Source organism: Pyrgilauda ruficollis, unplaced genomic scaffold, assembly GCF_017590135.1.
Source record: "Pyrgilauda ruficollis isolate IOZ18807 unplaced genomic scaffold, ASM1759013v1 scaffold45, whole genome shotgun sequence".
Classification (NCBI taxonomy): Eukaryota; Metazoa; Chordata; class Aves; order Passeriformes; family Passeridae; genus Pyrgilauda; species Pyrgilauda ruficollis.
In genome coordinates this window covers 5,733,957-5,753,098 of record NW_024526044.1, presented here as the reverse complement: position 1 = coordinate 5,753,098, position 19,142 = coordinate 5,733,957, and the positions used below count along the sequence as shown (strand labels likewise).

Below are 19,142 nucleotides of genomic sequence, written 5' to 3'. Positions count from 1 at the left end.
CGGACGTGCCCGCCCGAGCGCCGGAAGCGGCGGCGCGCGGGGCGCCGTGGGAGCGTGAGCCCGGCAACATGGCGGAGTGAGTGCGGGGCGGCGGGGGCGGCCCGGGGCTGCGGGCCACGGCCGTGCCGTGCCGTGCCGTGCCGTGCCGTGCCTGCCGGGGGTGCCTGTCCCTCAGTAGCGGCTCGCGGCGCGGGCGGCCCGAGGGCCCCGCGCGGTGCCCAGGGCTCGGCGCTGGAGGCGGCCGCGGTGCCGGAGGCGCTGGGACCGGCAGCGGGGCTGTTGCCGTGCCCGGCAGGGCTGTTCCCGTGCATACCGGGGCTGTTCCCGTGCACACCGGGGCTGTCCCCGTGCACACCGGGGCTGGTGCCGTGCCCGGCGGGGCTGTTTCCCGTGCACACCGGGGCTGGTGCCGTGCATACCGGGGCTGGTGCCGTGCCCGGCAGGGCTGTTGCCGTGCACACCGGGGCTGTCCCCGTGCGCACCGGGGCTGTCCCCGCGCCCAGCCGGGCGCGCCGGTCGTGCCCTCGGTGTCAGCCTGTCGCTGCACAGCGCGATGGGCGCTGCGGTGCGTGGAGCGCTCAGCAATGGCCAGCTCCGTGAGCAGGAGCTTCCAGTCTGTCTGCTCAGCCCGCTTTTGAAACAGCTCCGTGAGGGCCTGGTCACCGTGAGGGCCTGGTCACCGTGAGGAGCTGGTCACCGTGAGGGCCTGGTCACCGTGAGGGGCTGGTCACCGTGAGGAGCTGGTCACTGTGGGGCCTGGTCACCGTGAGGGCCTGGTCACCGTGACGAGCTGGTGACCGTGAGGGCCTGGTCACCGTGAGGAGCTGGTCACCGACAAGCTGGTCACCGGTGGTGCAGTGCTCTGTGCACATCTCTGCTGGGCTTTGTCCTGCTGCTCCCATCCAATATCATCATATAATATTATATTATCCACTATCATCATCTATTATATTATCCAGTATAATCATATAATATTATATTGTCCTGACAGGTCTGCAAATGCCACCCATGAAGTCATCAATGCCACCCTCCACACTCTGCTGGCTGCTACCACCAAGCTGGTGGCACCTACGCCTCCCAAGCCCATCCTTCCTGTTCAGACTGGAGTCCAGGCACAGCAAGAGGAGCAGTCTAGTGGCATGACGATTTTTTTTAGTCTTCTTGTTATAGGTGAATGATGAACTGAAAGTCTGTTAATCTCTGTTAGCTGTGGTCTGTGTCTGAGGACATAGGCCAGCTCAAAATCAGAGTGCTTTATTTCTCCTCTGGTTCTCTCAGAGAAGTGGGATTTTGCACAGGCACGGGGATTTAGGACATTTATGGTGGTGGAAGCCACTGCTTACACTGGTACTTCCTGGTGTATTGCCAAAGTGAAGTCTACTAAATCATTAGGAGAAGTTTACTTGTGTATTTTAAAAATACTACTTAAAATATATTTTATTCTTTTCCAACACTCCTGAATCTCCATTCTTTCCCCTTCACAGCTATCTGCATCATATTGGTGCACTTACTGATAGAATACCGGCTTCATTTCTTACCAGAGAGCGTGGCTGTTGTTTCCTTAGGTGAGTAGCCATGACATTTTTATGTTGGATTTGTGTTCATCCAGGGACTGTCAGTAGTGTGCACTGGAGATAATGCTGTGTTGTGTGTTAGCCATCACTAGAGATACAGCAAACTGGATTCAGTGAAGAAAACAAGTAATTCACAGAGTTACACTGATTGAAGAAATAAAGAAGTGGGCATGCACACAGAGACTGGCCCAGGAAAATGGCACCTGTAGGGATGTCACTGCCTGAGCACTTTGGCATCTTCCTCTGGTTTGCATCCTCAGGGTGGGACAAGATGTGCAGCACTCCCTGCTCATGAGGCTCCAGCCTTTGAGGTGGTACATGTGTTTATATTGGTGTTGGCAGATTTATGTCTGAGTTTGGGATTGTAATGTAGCTGGGGACTGCAACTATCCCAAAAACTCACCTGGACTGCCAGATCCTTAGCTGTCCCAGAGGTATCATGACAAGAGCTCTTCCTATGGCTAGAGTTACAAGAGTGTCACCCTTCGTGGAGATCAAATGTGTACCTAATTTGGAATAAATTTGGAGTATTTCTGAGCCTATAGTTTTATGCCAGGGTAATTTAATTTATTTGTATGCTGTTGCTCCTGATTTATATATTTGTAATTGAGGAGCAAATCAGGCAAATACATTTGTTATTTTCTCTGCCTCTGTCTGATTTTAAAGAACCTGGTCTGAGTGTTCCCAGCACCAATTTTTCAGCTGTGACTTGTCTGCAAGATTCTGTGATATTTTTGCTTCTCTTGCTGATGGTACTTTCACTGACAGTTGTTCTAAAAATACAAGAAGACAAAGATGCTTAGTTATAATCCCAAGGCAGCTCAAAGGACTATATTACTGGTTGAGCAGGTAGGGTTTTTTGATTTTGGGCTAGGCTGGTACCTTCTCTCATATTTCTTAGCTGTATTTTTACACAGTTTCTCATTTGGAGCAAGTGAGCGTCTTGGTGCTTGTCAATAAGTTATGATTCCTGGAAAGCAGGGATCTCCTTGCATTTTGGGTGCTAGATTGAGAAAAGCTTAGAGCTGTTACTTGGCAGAAAGAGAAGCATGTTTTCCAGCAGTGTGACTCCCTGCATTTGTAGATAACTGTGTGTGCTGGAGACCACATCATGTTTCTCACATGGCAGATTTCGGAGCTTCAAGCAGCATTTACTTGCAAAGCCCTGAGTGAGTTTCAGTATTTCTGTTCAACAGAAAAACAAACAGGTGGGTGAGGATCCTGTCCTGGTGCTGGGTGTTGCACACACCCCTGATCTTCATAGCAGCATCATTCATCCCCCAGCCTTTTGTGCCTTTGTGGTTCTGTGCCTGACACGATCAGAGCTGCTGCAGCTCGTCCTGCCTCACGTTGTCATCCTCACAGGAACCACCCAGTGCTTGGTTCACTGCTGACACACTTCTCTTTCTTTCCCTCCTTGCATTATTGCTGTGGGCAGGTGAGATGTCTTGTGAGTGTATCTCTGTGTCCTGAAAGGTGCCAAAAGGCCTCCTTGCATTATTGCTGTGGGCAGGTGAGATGTCTTGTGAGTGTATCTCTCAGTGTCCTGAAAGGCGCCAAAAGCACATCACTGTCCCTTCAGTATCCTTCTGCTTTGTACTCAAAAACCCAAGTACAGGGTGTTGATTTGGTTTCAGATGAGGTTAGTTACCATGGCTGTTAAACAGCTAATCTAAATTTAAACGTAATCCCTGATATAAAATCCAGCAGTATAGTGATTGCTCTTGCTGGCATAGTTTTGGATTGTTTTGCAATCATTCTGTGTATCCTGGGCAGTGCAGAGCAGAAGTGTTGGGCCAGCTTGTGTCCCTGCTCCTGCTGAGCTGTGCAGAGCAGCAGAGGCACAGACATTCTCCTCTTTCTGTTTCTTGTTACTGGCGTCTCAGCTGCAGGAGAAGGGTTTTAGCTGTTGGATTTAGTAGTGGTGTGTGCTGTGCTCCTGTGAGCCCCAACGAAATCCTGTTCAAGAAACAGGAAAGCTCCTTGCCAGGGCTGTTGCTGCTCTCAGGGTGGGTCAGGAGGAGCAGTGCTGCATCTCTTGTGTTCTGGTCAGAGGCTGTGCAGGAAGTGCTCAGCTGGGTTTTGGGGTGGACCACAGCAGTCTGTCCCCCAGTGAGGCAATGGGAGAGCACAGATGCAATTCCTGTGAGTCAGCAGGGTGTTGCAGCCAGGAGCAGCCCAGGTAACTGATGTCCTGTGTTATTCCAGCCTTATGGAGTTAGTTTATAGGCTCAGTGTTATTTGCAGTACTCTGTGGTAGTACAGCACCTGTGTGATCCCTGCAGCTGCCAGCTCAGCGCTGCTCAGCAGCCCTCTGGTCCTGCTAATGCTCTGCATAGCTGCAAGAGCACAGCTTGAGCTTCAAGTATCCAGTTTTGCCAGCAGTGCCAGAAGTGAGGTGTGTCCTGTTTAGACTTGTAAATTAAGTAAATCCTCTCAGGAAGTTATTGAAGGCTAATAAAAGTGGCAGCAGAGAAGAGAGGTATGATTTTCACAAGTGTTTTCCTCCCATTGTCTCAGCTGCTCGGAAGCTTCTGGTTTGTTTTCTGGAGGGTGTGTCTCTCCTGGTGGACAGGGTGGGAGTGCATTCTCTGAGGCTGGATTTTGATCCTCATCCTTATAAGTTGCTGGAATTTTGTTGGTAAAAATAGTTTCCAGAAATGTTTTTTCTCTTTGATTTGCTACTGAGTTTTAACATGTTCTCAGAAAAATGAAAGGTTAGTTGCGATAAGAAAATGCCTATAAAATTTTCAAAAAAAGGAGGTCTAGATTAACTGTTACAGACTTACCCTTCTAATTAGCCCCTTGACAAAACTGACCTGCCTGATTTACTAGAAACAGCTGATCTAGACCTGCATTCATTCATTTAGTAATAAAGAAAGAGTAGTTTGTAAATGTGTGTGGCACGTGAGTGGCTGTATCTGCATTCTGTCCTTCAAGGAGCAGCAGACCTTTGATGTTCCTTCATTTATGTTTTCCTCTTCCTTTCCATAGAAACCATTTCATGGAACAATTATTTCTACCCTCTGGGACCGATGCCTTCCCAGATTTTTGTATAAAGGAAGGCTTAGGCCTCATGGCTTTGTGTGTGTGACACATCCATCAGCAGTAATCCATGTGATTCTGTTTGTGAGACTCTTTTGTTAGCTACAGCGTGAGAGGAGGTCTCATGAGTTACAGAAGAGCACACTTAAAATGAGTTACAGGAAGGCATACTTCAGGCTTCTCAGACACTCTGTACCTTTCATTTGGAGTATTTGGCTTCTGTCCCAGTGTTTGACTGTGAAGTCTCCGTTCTGTAAATTATAAAACACAACTATGCAGAAGCACAGATCTGAAATCTGGCTGAAGACAAGTTCCCTATAACTACTTGAAAACAATTAATGACAGTTCATGAGTTATCTTCATGACTTCCAGAAGAAATCTTGTTACAGCTTTGTGTTTGAAGATATATGGGAGGAAAGAGTGCTGTAACCTTTAACCACTGAGTTTGCAGCAGCCTTGATAAAATTCTATCTTCTGTATTCACATTATTTCTACATGACTTAAACAGTGTGTAATTCATTTGGAAAATAGTTCTGACAGGATCTCCGCCCTGATCAGAGTTTGTTGCCTTCTTCATTGCCAGAAAGTGCTATGATTTCATTCAAACAAAATTCACTTCTGTGGAGAAGACTGATTTCATTTAAGCTGCTTTAACTGCAAATAATATTGAAGTGACATGAAGCACAGATGCCTAACTCATAACTTCCTGATTCTTCAGCAAGAAAGGTGAAATTTCGTTTGAGTGCAGTTTAGACGTGAAGTGTTTTTGAGTAGTTAAGCCTGTTATCTTTCTGAACCAGTGAGCATCACACTCTCAGTCGTTCTGTTTGGAGCTGGGATATCCCAAGAGACAATCTGTTGTGCAGGGAAGCTCTGCAGTTATGTAACATATTGGAAACTGGGTATTTGGGGATTAAACCCAACACCACTCAGTGTTTTCATGGTTTAGGAATGAAACTAACTTGCTGCACTGTGTTTTGCCTTGTTTTCATTTCTAAAACTTGGAGAGCTGATAAACAGTGACACATTTGGTTGCTATTTCAGAATGTTTTCTTATTCTCTCCTAGGTATCCTTATGGGAGCTTTTATAAAAATCATAGAGGCTCAAAAGCTGGCCAACTGGAAGGTACAGTTGTAACAATTAATTTTTAATTGTAGAAAAATCCCTAAATCTTACAAAAAAGGCTTTGTAATACCTGTTCATTCGGGTTCACCACCAAGACCTTGTGCTTGTGGTGGTTCTTGGCTAGCACAGCTGATAGGCAGAGTCCTCATGTTTCATTTTCCTCTGCTTCCACGCAGCAGAAACACAGTCCTTCCTTTGCATTGTTCTCAGTTCCTTGTCCAGCTCTGGTTTCAGGGGCTCTTATGGAGTGCAGTGGCTCGGCCCTGTGGGTTTGTTCGGGTGCAGTGGCTGTGCTGACAGGAGCAGGACTCAGGCTCTGCGCGCACGCTCGCGGGCTGCGGCCTTGCAGTCCAAAGGATGAGTTTTGTTTTCTAAGCCCCCCAAATCCTTTAAGATGATTATTACTGGTACAGGCAGGCATGAGACTTTAAAGAGATGAGTACCTCTGTTTTGAAAGCTGGTGTTAGAACAGAACAGTCCATCAGCTGTTTACCCTGGGTTTAAACAAGTTAATCGGTGCTTGCGGAGGTGACGGCTCCTGCGTGACCAGGAGGGGAGAAGCAGGTGGGTAAAGAGACTGGCCCCTCAGCTGGGATTCATTTGCCTTCTGTGCCTACTCTGCCAGCAGAAAAACCAGGGTGCCAGGCTAGGGGTACAGCATGAGCAGTGTTAGCCAGGGGATGAGATAAGTGACAAAGACTGAGGACACAAAAAAATAGCACCTTACCTCACGGTGGGTTCCATTTATATCACTGCTATGGCAAAAAGGAGCCATCAGAATAGTGCCATTCCATTCAGGCAGAAATCCCTTTTGCTGAGAAGAATCCAGCCTCAGGCCCCTCAGGTGGTGTGTCACCTGAGCCTGGTCACCTGCAGGGGCACTGGGCTGATGATGTGATTTTCTTGTCAGGTGATGAGTTTTCCAGTGGAACTCCCAGTTAACCTGTTCTGTTCAAACAGTGGCCAAGAGGTCACTGTTCCTTGGCAGTCCTTACAGATTTCCAGACTCTCAGATAAAGTGAGAATACTTTTTGTGGAACCAGGAAGATTTTTCCTTTACCGTAAATAACCTGTTTTCTGTGCAGCTTTTTTGGAGACAGTAATTTAAAATAAGTAACTCCTAGTTTTGTATCACTGGGTTGAGAAAGAACAATAGACGTAGCAGCCCTGGAATAGTCTACTGTTCTTCAGTCTGCTACTTCATGATAAGAAGGGAGAAAGATTTTTCATTTCCCATCACTATTTTTTTAATAGCTTTATAGCTTTTCTTTTGGAAGATTTGATGTTATTTCAATAATGATGGTATCCCTGAAATTATAATGATTTTTTTTTCAGGAAGAAGAAATGTTTCGTCCAAATATGTTTTTTCTGCTTTTGCTTCCACCTATTATATTTGAATCTGGATATTCACTGCACAAGGTCAGTCCCTGCCAGACACTCATTTTGAATGTTGAGGTTTTGTTTGGAACAGATTCTGCTTTTAGTTATCTCCGTGAAGCTTAGGATAATTGCATTAAATTCCATTATATTAATCATTAGGGAATTGAGAGTGCAAAATTTAAACCTCTTCAACCCAGAGTGCAGGGGTGTAGCTTGTTGCTGATAACTGAGTGCTGGCAAGGTGTCAGGTACAGCACAGACGAGGTTTTCCTTGGCTGGAGAGGTTTCTTACCTCACAGAGCTGTACAAGGGCTGCTGTGAAGGAGAAGTGGGAAGGTGTGAGATCAGAAGTGGGAAAGTGGGGTCACTCCACAGCTAAAGAAGAGGAAAATGTGTGTAAGGTTGTGACCCTTGCCTGGGGGCCCGTGCTTCCACGGGCATTTCTCACAGCTCTTGTCCTGGCTGAGGGGCTTTGGTGCTCCCTAGTGCAGCCCTTCTGCTCCAGCTGTGCTGCAGGAGAGGGAGGAACAGTGGCCATGGTGGCACCAGGAGCTGCTACCAACACTGGAGACCTTTCCACACAAAACCACAAGCAATGGACTAGCAACTGGGCAGTGTACAAGCCTTTTTCACATGCCCTGTCTCCAGCAGAGGGATGAACTTGCACTTTTGCCAGGTGGGGAATATGTCTAAGTGCTGGTGAACATCCAGCTGTTTGCCTGAGGATTGGGTTCTTGTTATGGTGCCAGACAGGGAATCAGTCCTGGAATCAGGGGGATTGCTGTTGTCCTCAGGAGAGCAGCAGTCTCTCTAGGCAGATGGTGTGGATGTGTGTCCTGGGGTACCTGGAACCAAACTGAGCCTTTCTAATCAGAAACCCAGCTGTGAGTTAGAATCTAATTAAATGGAAACCCAAACATGAGTCTTCCCTCAGGCCATTTGTACTAATTTACTTATTTTGTTACTGTGTTCCAGGGTAATTTTTTTCAGAACATTGGTTCCATCATTCTGTTCTCAGTGTTTGGCACTGCAATATCAGCTTTCATTGTAGGTGGAGGAATCTATTTCCTGGGCCGGGTAAGAATTACTGCTTTGAAGCACTTAAGTTTATCTGGCTTGTTGCTTGAAAGTCCCTTTTTCAAGAGCAGACAAATAGAGTGGAAGTGAATTCCTGGGTCACAAAGTCCAGTTCTCTGCTCTCACAAAGGCAGTGTTACACACCCCTTCCATGGATATTGCTGGAGAGGCTGTGGAGCCTCCCTCCTGGGACTACTCAAGGGCTCTCTGGACACGAGCCTGGTGACGTGTTCCAAGGGCCCTGTGGAGCAGGAGGGGTGGGGTGGGTGATCTCAGGGGTCCCTCCCAACCTGAGCCACTCTGTGACACAGCATGTGTCATGGGAAAAGCAATTGAGACTTGACTTTTACTTTTTCTGACTTCCCAATCTTCGTGTTGGAAGGCTGTTCCAAAACCTGTGTTCTCTAGAGCCATCTTATACTCTACAATATTTTTTTTTTTTTCTTGCTTCTGTGGTTTGGTGTTTCCCATTGGTTACATGTAGACACAGATATTTATCTTTTCTCTCAGACTTCATTCTGGAAGGCCCAGCATTCTATATTTTCCTCTTTGCCACTCGAATTTCTCTTGCTCTGAATGTCTTGGTTACTCTGCTCACCTGACTCTGCTCTAGTTCCCTGATCTTGGGTGACCAGAATTGTGGCAGTAGATTACTGTTGGAGGGCAGTGTTAAACTGGACAACATCACTACTGTGCATTTTTCTTAATAATGAACTTGGGATTTGATGAATAGTTTGGTTTTTAAGAACAGAAGAACACCACAGTTAATTGTGATTATGTTCTGCCTATTCTTTCAGGCTGATGTAATTTATAAACTCAACATGACAGACAGGTAAGCTCCTGGGGAAATGGTGTAGTATATGAAATAAAGCTTTCTTCAGGATAGCTGCAGGTGGGAAATGCACTACAGTTGGCCATCTCCTTTGGTCAGTGTTTAGACTGCTGAGATTCAACATTGTATGTGAAACTAAGAAATAGATGGATACCCTATTTATTACACCCTAATTTCCAAATAGTGTTGTATTATATTCCATTCTTTTGCATTCTAGTGTGTTCTGTTCTGTGCTCAGTGATTTCTTTAGAGACATACCGGCTATTTTAACCAAACTTTAAGATCTGTAAACCTTGATTAGTTGGTATTATTAATATTTGTGATAAGGGTATAACTTCCTTGTCCACTTCCCCTCTTAAAAGACAGAATCAATTTTTCAGAATCAATAATGTAAATTTTTCAAGAACTTGGCAAGTGGCCAAGTTCCTGTGACTGGAAAGAAATAACTTTGTTATCACTGTGCAGAAACTGTAACACAAATGGGCTTTGTTACTGTTGTTCCTGTAAGTTACTAGGTAGATGTTTTCCTTTCATCCAGTTTCCTCTTTTGTGTTCTCCCAGTTTTGCATTCGGCTCGTTAATATCTGCAGTTGACCCCGTGGCTACTATTGCCATTTTCAATGCCCTCAATGTGGATCCTGTGCTGAACATGTTGGTTTTTGGAGAAAGTATTCTCAACGATGCAGTCTCAATTGTCCTGACCAAGTAAGTGCATTGGAGCCACAGTGGTTATGGAAACAGTAACTACATCATTTTCTGTTCGTTTTTTTGTGTGCAGTTGTTCTTCCATCTTCGTTTGGAGCACAGTGTGTGTTTCAGGGGTAAGGCTGAATCTTGTGTGGTGCTGCTGTGTCAGAAGCAGTCCATAACATGAGCTCACGGGCAGGGGACAGTAAATGGTTGCCTCATTACCCCTGCCTCAGTGCCTTATCTCCCTGCCCCTGGATCATTGATTCTTTCTAATTCCATTCATTACCAGCCCTCTTTCCTTTGAGGGTCCTGGCAGCAGGAGCCCCACATGTCAGGCACTGCAATGTTCACCTCCCAGGGCTGCTGTGTCTCCGTGCCCTTGGCTTGTGCCCAGAGTGCCACTGTGGCTGGGGGGAATACAGCACGTCCATGCCGTGGGGTTGAGTTTGTGTTGGGGCTGCAGGAAAGAGGAACATCCAGGATCCTTATCTTTGGCCTCTGATAATTCTTTGGGCTGAAAGAGTAAAGAATGGGCAGATAGATCTTCATCTTATTGCTGAAGCCAATAGATGACTGTGAATGTATAGAAGGAACAGCTGTGCCAAGCAGGTAGTGAAGTCAGAGCAATTTTCTAATGGATTAATTGCTTTGATTACAGTTGTGGTGCTTTCAGGGAAGATATTGAAGGCTAAAAGCAGCCAAAAGAAACATGAGCTAGACTCTGTGTGTTCTTTGCACAGAATTTTCATGAAATATATTCCTGAAATTCAAAGAGGTTTCTCCCCTTTCCTGTTAAGAGCTATTTTGTTTTCCTTCAGTGACCTTCTTGTCTCTCATCCACACCTAAATATTTGATGAGAGTTCTTCCTGTTCATGTGTCCTTCTCAGAGGATCACACAGTTTTTACCACTGTAAAATGTGTTTCTTTTCCTTCTCAAAGTTTGAACCTTGTTTTCAAACACTGCCCATCAGCATAGCCTATTTACGCCATTCTGGGATCCTTCAGAGGAGCAGTGCTGGGTTTTTAGCAGAATTAGGTTTCCCTTTGGGGATTACACTGAGGCTTGATTTAACGTCTTTTGACATTCCTCTTGTTATATATATCACAGTAAAAGCCTTTTAAGAGTGGTAGCAACAAAGGAATGGGAGTCTTTTTTGTTGTTATGCTCAAAAGATGTTTGATATTTTTGGATCCGGGCTTAGAATGTATAACCATTTCTTTTTATTTCTTTTAATTGTATCTAGCACAGCAGAAGGTTTGACAAGGGAAAATATGTCAGATGTAAGTGGATGGCAAACCTTCCTACAGGCACTGGGATACTTTCTCAAGATGTTCTTTGGCTCTGCAGCACTTGGCACACTTACTGGTCTTATTTCTGCATTAATATCCTTTTTTAATTTTGGTGATATATATGTATACATTGGTGAGCTGCAACATTCTAGTAGTATTTTTCTTCCCATCTTCTCCAGCATTTCATAGAGGATATTTCTTATTATACATTATTTTGGTTTTATGTTAGTGTGCAAGGAAGTGTATTAAAAGTGGCATCAAATTTTTATGAACATAATTAAGGTCTGAAATAGTGTAATAGCTTATGTGCATTGGAGTGTTATAAGATATGGTAATTGCTTTGTAAATTCAAAATATATTAATTCCATTTCAATACCAATCCATTTTAACAAGCATATGGCTTCTTTTTTATATACATAAAACAGTTAATTAAAAAGGAAAAAAAGCTGCTTTTCCCTGGGGCCTTTGAGTCAGCCCAGCTTGTTTGTCCCTATGGATCATGTGCAGGCAGCTGAATGCAGACACTGTTCTGTTTGGATTTACCCTGGGTTCTGTTTTGCCTCTTCCACTTCCATGAATTGGTTGCTGAACAAGCCAGGAGCTGCTCTGCTGAGATCAGGAAAGCTGTTTGCTGTAGCCCAGACACCTTTGTTACTCTTTGGGCTTGTTAATGCCAGCTCTGACTTCACTGTGTGCTCTGGGCTGTGCAGCTGTACTTGTGTCAGCTGGGACACACTGCCAAACACCTTGTTTGTAAACAACAGGAAGAGAATGTTTGATTAAATACAGACTTATTTCCCCTTTTGATTCATCAGCCTAATTCAGCAAACTTTGAAATTATCCCATACATCACAACAAAAGAGAGAGACAGATGTTCAACACTTCTTTGACTCATATAAATTATACTAAGTGCAAGAGAAAAGCAGCTTGTTTGCCCTTTACAGTTACCTGTGCCTCAGAAGTATTTAATTTACCTGTTTTTATCAGTATTGTAGAGGCACATCAATAAGAGATCTTTTTTTGTCTCTAGCTGTGTCTTCTGACAGACTTCTACCAGCAGTAGCTTCTATAAGAAACATTCCTCTCATAAGAAATTACTAATCTTTCCATACTTGAGTTGAAGGCCAGTATTTAGATTTTATTGGCTATTCAGTAGAGAAGTACATTAAGCATAATCACTGTTTTGTACCGGAATGAACACACCAAAATATTTCTTTGATTTGTTTTTTAATATACTTTTTCCGTAACATTTCCGTGTGTACGTACTAAAGCACATTGATTTGAGGAAGACACCTTCCCTAGAATTTGGCATGATGATTATCTTTGCTTACCTTCCTTATGGACTTGCAGAGGGGATCTCACTCTCAGGTGAGTAGCAAAGGAGTTCTGACCACACTGATGTGTTAAAATACTTGTCTTGCTGCAGAAGCAGGTTTTGCCTTGTGAGAAGGTGACTCTGGAGGGTCTCAGCAGCAAATCCTTGCAGAGTCTTCTGCTGACTGCCACGTTCTTGCCCACAGGTATCATGGCAATCCTGTTCTCTGGCATCGTGATGTCTCACTACACACACCACAACCTGTCCCCGGTGACACAGATCCTGATGCAGCAGACACTCAGAACTGTGGCTTTCATGTGTGGTAGGTGCTGCCTGCTATTAAATCCAGTACTAAAGTTTAAAATTTCACTTGCATGGAACGCTGGTTCTGCTGGCAGCAGCAGAGGGGTGAATTTGCATCCAGGCATTTGTGTGTCCATGGTGCTTGTCTTTAAGAGAAGAATTCCTGAGAGTGGAGGCTGCAAGGCACTCAAAAGTCACCTTTCCTGCCACACTGGATAAAACATGCAGTAAATCTCTCTCCCATCCTGCAGGCTCCTGCTAAGATTTGCCATAAGATTGATGGCCACATAGAGATCTCTGAGTGGTATTTTTAAATGTTTTTTTTTAATATAAAAAGCTACTTCCAAAACCAGTAATTTCACATATGGAGGTTTTTGGAAGTAGTGGTTCAAGCAGCTCAGTCCTAGAGCCTTTCCAGATCCTTTTGCAAACCAAACCTTTGAAGAAATGACATGTTCCTGCATTACAAACACGTCCCTGATTTCTGGGGGCTGCCAAGAGTGAATTCTGTGTTGTTTGCAGGAGGATGCAGTGTGGCAGGGAGTGGCTTTGCTGCACAGGGAACTTAACCAGTCCTTAGTGAGCACCAGCAGCTCTCCAGGGTTTGGTCAGGAAATCCCATTTTATGTACTGTATGTAGTAATTAATAACAGGAATAGAAAAGGTTTTCTAGAATTGTTTATTTAAATGTGATTTCTCTTTTTCAGAAACGTGTGTTTTTGCATTTCTTGGCCTGTCAATTTTTAGTTTTCCTCACAAGTTTGAAATGTCCTTTGTCATCTGGTGCATAGTAGGTATTTACTTCCTTCCATATCTTTTTAGATGCATTTTTGGTACTGGGGAGGGGGAAACACCTTACAGTTAAAAGATTTTAGAATAATTGTTGTGATTTATAGGTTTTTATTAAAAAATCCTCTGATTCCTTTTGTCTTTAAAGCCACTTCAGCATGCCTTAGTGCAGTGACTCTGTGGATTATGTTTCACATGGGGCTTGCCTCCACCTGTTGCCATTATAATGGTTTAATGTCAGCATTTGCCATAAGATTGATGGCCACATAGAGATGTCTGAGTGGTATTTTTAATGCTTTTTTTTTAATATAAAAAGCTACTTGCAAAACCAGTAACTTCACATATGGAGGTTTTTGGAAGCAGTGGTAGAAGCAGCTCAGTCCTAGAGCCTTTCCAGTTCCTTTTGCAAACCAAACCTTTGAAGAAATGACATGTTCCTGCATTACAAACACGTCCCTGATTGCCATTATAATGGTTTAATGTCAGCATGAGCAGTGTGTTCCCTTCTGCAGGGTGCAGGGAGGGCAGTGTGGGTGCATTTCCAGCTGTGTACTGCAGTGTGCCCATTCAGTTCAAGGGAAGGATTGTTATCTGCAGCTTCCCCAGACAGGGGTGTCAGCACAGGGAGCTGCTCTGCCTGCACTGCACACAGCTTCCCTAGCTAATGTATATCTAAGGTGTGACACTTCCTTCTGTGTGGCATTGCTCTCTCAGGCGTAATGCAAATTGTGTAATTTTGGGGTGATTCACAAAGGAAAACAGCACAGCCCTTCAAGGATCCTGCTGACTAATTCTAGGATATTTACCTTATCAAGGTCTGTTTGTAGTGGAGCTTAAAAACAATGCTCTGAGAAAACCTTGCCTTTTTCTGAGCTAAGGTTTTCTCTGGTTTGTTAATTGTTTGCCATTAAATCAATAGTCCCCGTTTTTTTCTTTTCTGCTCTCAGAAGTGTTGCCTCAGTGTGGGGTACGTTTTATAGCCATACCCAGGGACATGTTGAGAAACAGGCTGACGTGCTATTTGTTTGGCTCCTGGCCTTTCTGAGCAACTGGGCCACGGGGGGACAATAGAAATACCTTATTGCCTCTTGGCTGCTGCACCAGGGGAGTGATTAAAGGAGCTGAACTGAGGAGCACTTTTACCCAAAGTACTTCTTGGTCTCCCTGGAATGTCTCCTGGGTTCCATTTATTTACTGTAAGGAAAGCAACTTGGTCTCCATCAGTGACAGGTCTGATTTAGTTTCAGTTAAGCAGACAAAATGTTTCAGGAGCAAAATTCCACAATGCCCTGTGCTGAGGGGTTTCTCTCTGTTCATGGAGCAGCACACCTGCCTGTGAGCAAAAAGAGCATATTCACCTTGCCCTGTAAACCCAGCTGCAACTGGGGCCTCGTGGATGTAACACATCAAATGGTCTTTTGCTTTTATTTCTGTTTTCCAGGTGCTGGTTCTCTTTGGTAGAGCAGTGAATATTTTTCCACTTTCCTACCTACTCAACTTTTTCCGTGATCATAAAATCACTCCCAAAATGATGTTCATCATGTGGTTTAGTGGTAAGTTAAAGCTCAGAATACTGAGAACCAGAAAAATGTTTTATCTCTTTGATTGTGTGGCCCACTCAAGGACGAACTGGTTTCTCATTGGCTGAGCAAAACTCAGCTGAACATTTGCACTATTCTGGAGCCCAAGTGCAAGGAAATGTTCTCTTTCCCCTTTGTGCTGGAGGACTTTGCTCTGCTGAGCCCCATGAGAGCTTTTCTGCGTGGAGGCTGCTTGTCTCTCTAGGCCCAGCAGCTTCCCAGTTTGAACAGCAGCATCTGAAATGCACAGGCTTGTTTAGGGGGGCAGCCAAGGGGCAGGTGCTGGGCATGGCACAGGATTGCAAAGGCCCTTTTGGGGGTGCAGGGTTGCTCTTGGGGCCTCGGGGTGCTCAGGTGTTGCTGGTGGCTGACTCTGCCTTGCTGCCCTGTTCTCCCCCGAGGATTGCGTGGTGCCATTCCCTATGCCCTCAGCCTCCACCTGGGCCTGGAGCCCATGGAGAAGCGGCAGCTGATCGGCACCACGACCATCATCATCGTGCTGTTCACCATCCTGCTGCTGGGAGGGGGCACCATGCCCCTCATCAGGCTCGTGGACATCGAGGACTCCAAACCGCGCAAGAGGAGCAAGAAGGACGTCAATCTTAGCAAGACAGAGAAGATGGTTGGTTTGGGGGTTCTTGCAGAGCACCACTGGGGTTTCCTGGGGTTTTTTTTTCAGTTCAGACATTTTTCAGGACTAGCACATGATTTTTTACTGAAAAGTAAGATGAAGGCAGTAGAAAAAGCCAAGGTAATAGGGCAAAGCCAAGCAATATAATTTTAAAATATCCCAAAGCCAGAGTTTGGTTAGTGTTTGTACAAAATACGTATTTGGACAAGGGGAGGAGAAATAGTCTCTTAACTCAATCCAATTACAGGCTGATCTGTATAAATTAAAGTAATCCCTGCAAAAGCATAAAGCAGATAATAGAGCATTGAGTCATGTACAGAGAGAAAGTAGTTGGTACAGGGTGAGATGGAAATTAATCATAAAAGGCAGATGGAAATTATTTTGAAAAATCCAAAGGCCATGAGAAGGTCATAACAATAGTCCCCTCTGACTGGACTTTATTTTAAAGCAATTTCTGGCAAAGCAAGAGATCTGACAAAGCCAAAAGCCACTCTGGAACCTCTTGTGCAAAAGATGAGAATAAAAGGTATCACAGAACATTTTTTGCCTGTTTTTCTCTAAACCATTGAAGAGTATATGCAGGGTATTGTTCAGGAGGACCTTAAGAACATTTTCTCTTTGCATGAGGTTGGTTGTAGTCTTTAGAATTACCTTGCACTGTCCACACAAGGAATGCTGGCAGGGAGCAGGGACAGGGCTCGTTTTCAGTGGGACAATGACAGCAGTGGTGCTTGCTGCATTAAAGCATTGTCCAGCTCACAGAGAAAACCTGCACAGTAGAAACCTGTTCTCAGCAATAGTGACAACACAAAACATGGAACATTTGAGGTCTTTTCCCTTTCAGCATGGAAAGGGAAGCTAAGTGGCTCTGGGGTTCAACAGCTGAACAGACTCATACAGTGCTAAGCCCTGCAAGGCTGGGATGGGGATCATTGCCATATTGTGCCAGCAGGACAACTGGTTGTGGCAGGGGAGACCACAGAGCAGGGGCTGAAGCAGAGTGGTGGGATGACTGACTGCCACTTCTCTTGGGTTATTCTGATCTTTGTGATTTTTCTAGGGAAACACTATAGAATCTGAGCATTTGTCAGAGCTCACAGAGGAGGAATACGAAGCCCAGTACATAAAACGCCAGAACCTCAAAGGGTTTATGCGGCTTGATGTGGAGTATTTGAATCCTTTCTTCACCAGAAGACTCACACAAGAAGTAAGTCTTCCTTATTTTCTTGAAGAAGAGAAACTGGTCGAGTTGGTTGTCCTCAGAACCACACAGGGCTCATGGTGCACGTGACTTGTGTGGGGACAGAGGGACATCTGTGTATTGCTCATGCATAGAGAGAGCAGCTGTAATGAGCAGCTGCTCTGTAAGGTGGATTAAGTGAGCATCTCAGAGCTCCCCCAGTTAAACTTGGTGAATGGATTTGCTGAACTCGCCCTTAATGGTGCAGGGAGCCATGAAGGGCATCAGGAGTCACTGGCTGCTGCTGCTGCCACTCGGGCAGAGTTTTTAAAGTGCTGTCACACACAGTTCCTGCCTCTTACTGTCAGTGGTCCTGTGCCTTCTGGAGCTGTGCTGTGGCTGCAGAGTGCAGTTTCTGTCTTGGACATAGGCACCAGCATTGCACCCTGTGCTTTCCAGACTGCTCACTTCCCAGAGACAGGGCTCTGGGGCTGCACATGCAAAACAACACCTGACAGTAACTTAACACTGAGTGGCCCCAAGGTGTAAATACTGTGCCTTTTTCACTCCCATGCTTCAGAAATCTGAGGCTCCTTAGTCACAGAATTCACTGTTTTTCCAATTTCCCATGGAAGCATTTTGGCTGTGGAGTTGATAATTTTGTGTAAGTGCACATTCCATCTTCCTAGCCTGCTCAAAAGTACTGTTTTTCCTCTTGTTTTGTACTTTTCAAAAGTACCATTTCAGCACTTTCCTACAAAAACTAGTCATTTATTGCAAAACCAGAAAGGAATCAAGAAACCAAAGTAAGCATCTGATTCGTAGTTGGTAGCCAAAAGCACAGGCTGCCATCCAGATTGCAACCAAAGGCTGGAAAAATAAGCATGTGAATCACCGTGGCAGGCCACAAGCTTCCCCGTGTCCCTGGGAGCACGGGGGGGAGAGTCAAAGCCAGCATCAGGATTGCTGAAACACACAGAGCAGGACTGTCTAGAGAACACAGGTAGGAATACCATCAGCAGAGCTGTCGTCTGTAGCAGTGATCACTGACCGAGCACGTGCGCAGCGTTTTCTGTTGGGAGGCAGAGCGTGCTCTCAGGGCAGGGGCGGATGCTGTCCCGAGGGCCGTGAGCTGCCCTGGCCCTGCAGAGCCCTGGCACGGGGCTGGTGCAGCGGCAGTGCCAGCGCTGTGCTTCGCTTTGCCCAGGACCTGCACGACGGGCGCATCCAGATGAAGACCCTGACCAACAAGTGGTACGAGGAGGTGCGCCAGGGCCCCTCGGGCTCCGAGGACGACGAGCAGGAGCTGCTGCAGCAGAGCGGGGCCGGGGCACGCTGAGCTCGGGGCCTGCGCAGGAGCGGCCGGGCCCTGGCACGGGGCTGGTGCAGCGGCAGTGCCAGCGCTGTGCTTCGCTTTGCCCAGGACCTGCACGACGGGCGCATCCAGATGAAGACCCTGACCAACAAGTGGTACGAGGAGGTGCGCCAGGGCCCCTCGGGCTCCGAGGACGACGAGCAGGAGCTGCTGCAGCAGAGCGGGGCCGGGGCTCGCTGAGCTCGGGGCCTGCCGGGGCCCATGCTGCGCGGGAGCGGCCGGGCCAGGCCGAGCCAGACTGAGCCAGACTGAGCCAGGCCGAGCCAGGCCAAGCCAGGCCGAGCCAGGCCGAGCCAGACTGAGCCAGGCCGAGCCAGACTGAGCCAGGCTGAGCCAGACTGAGCCAGGCCGGCCCAGCCCGAGCCAGGCCGAGCCAGACTGAGCCAGGCCGGCCCAGCCCGAGCCAGGCCGAGCCAGGCCGAGCCTGCGCGCGCGCTCCCTGTCCAGGGGAAACCACAGCTCTGCTGCCCCGGTCAGGAGGGGAAACCCTCGGGGGTCAGACACTGGGTGGGCTCAGGGAAGAACCTTTTGCTCAGACTGCACTGCACGGCAAATTCCAGGCAGCCTGTTGGAGAGCAGAACCCTCTGCCATGAAATGATGACATTGTTAATGAGGATGGGCTTCTTCCCGTCCCAAAACCTGCTGCGACCACACGCTGCAGTGCAGGGCCCGTGTGTGGCTCTGCAAAACAACAAATTGCACTTTACCTTTTATATATGTATAAATGTATTCATTCACAGCATGAAGAGTCTTGACAGTTTATACTGTGAATTTATTTCAGCACTAGTAAGGGAATCTGACTAGAAGAAACGTATAATTTATGGAATTTGCACATTTTGAACCCAGAAAAGATGCATACCTTGACAAAAGCAATGTTGCACATACAGGGAATCACCTCTGAAAATGCAGTTTTGTCACTTAAGAAATCCTTGATTTCTGTTCTATGGGATTTT

The 19,142-nt window shown here is 46.2% G+C and overlaps 1 protein-coding gene across 2 annotated transcripts; it reads left to right on the top strand.

Annotated features, from left to right (window-relative positions):
* Positions 1-6: 6 nt before the first annotated feature.
* On the top strand, positions 7-18,176 carry SLC9A8 (solute carrier family 9 member A8). 2 transcript variants are annotated; one of them, XM_041478508.1, is made up of 16 exons: positions 7-76; positions 992-1,170; positions 1,485-1,565; positions 5,687-5,745; positions 7,081-7,164; positions 8,101-8,202; positions 9,000-9,034; positions 9,596-9,739; positions 10,970-11,108; positions 12,278-12,383; positions 12,536-12,652; positions 13,341-13,423; positions 14,864-14,975; positions 15,404-15,624; positions 16,694-16,840; positions 18,021-18,176. In XM_041478508.1, exons 1-16 carry the CDS (start codon positions 69-71, stop codon positions 18,150-18,152), a joined length of 1,749 nt encoding a protein of 582 aa, XP_041334442.1. In that variant the 5' UTR covers positions 7-68; the 3' UTR covers positions 18,153-18,176. The 2 variants fall into 2 exon arrangements, with proteins under 2 accessions (XP_041334442.1, XP_041334443.1); XM_041478509.1 differs by having other exon boundaries at positions 17,550-18,153.
* The last annotated feature ends 966 nt before the right edge of the window (positions 18,177-19,142 follow it).

Excerpts from the sequence above, each read along its gene's own strand:
- SLC9A8 (XM_041478508.1), top strand. Across the intron at positions 14,976-15,403 it reads GTTCATCATGTGGTTTAGTG|GATTGCGTGGTGCCATTCCC; the intron begins GTAAGTTAAAGC and ends TTCTCCCCCGAG. Across the intron at positions 15,625-16,693 it reads TTAGCAAGACAGAGAAGATG|GGAAACACTATAGAATCTGA; the intron begins GTTGGTTTGGGG and ends TGATTTTTCTAG.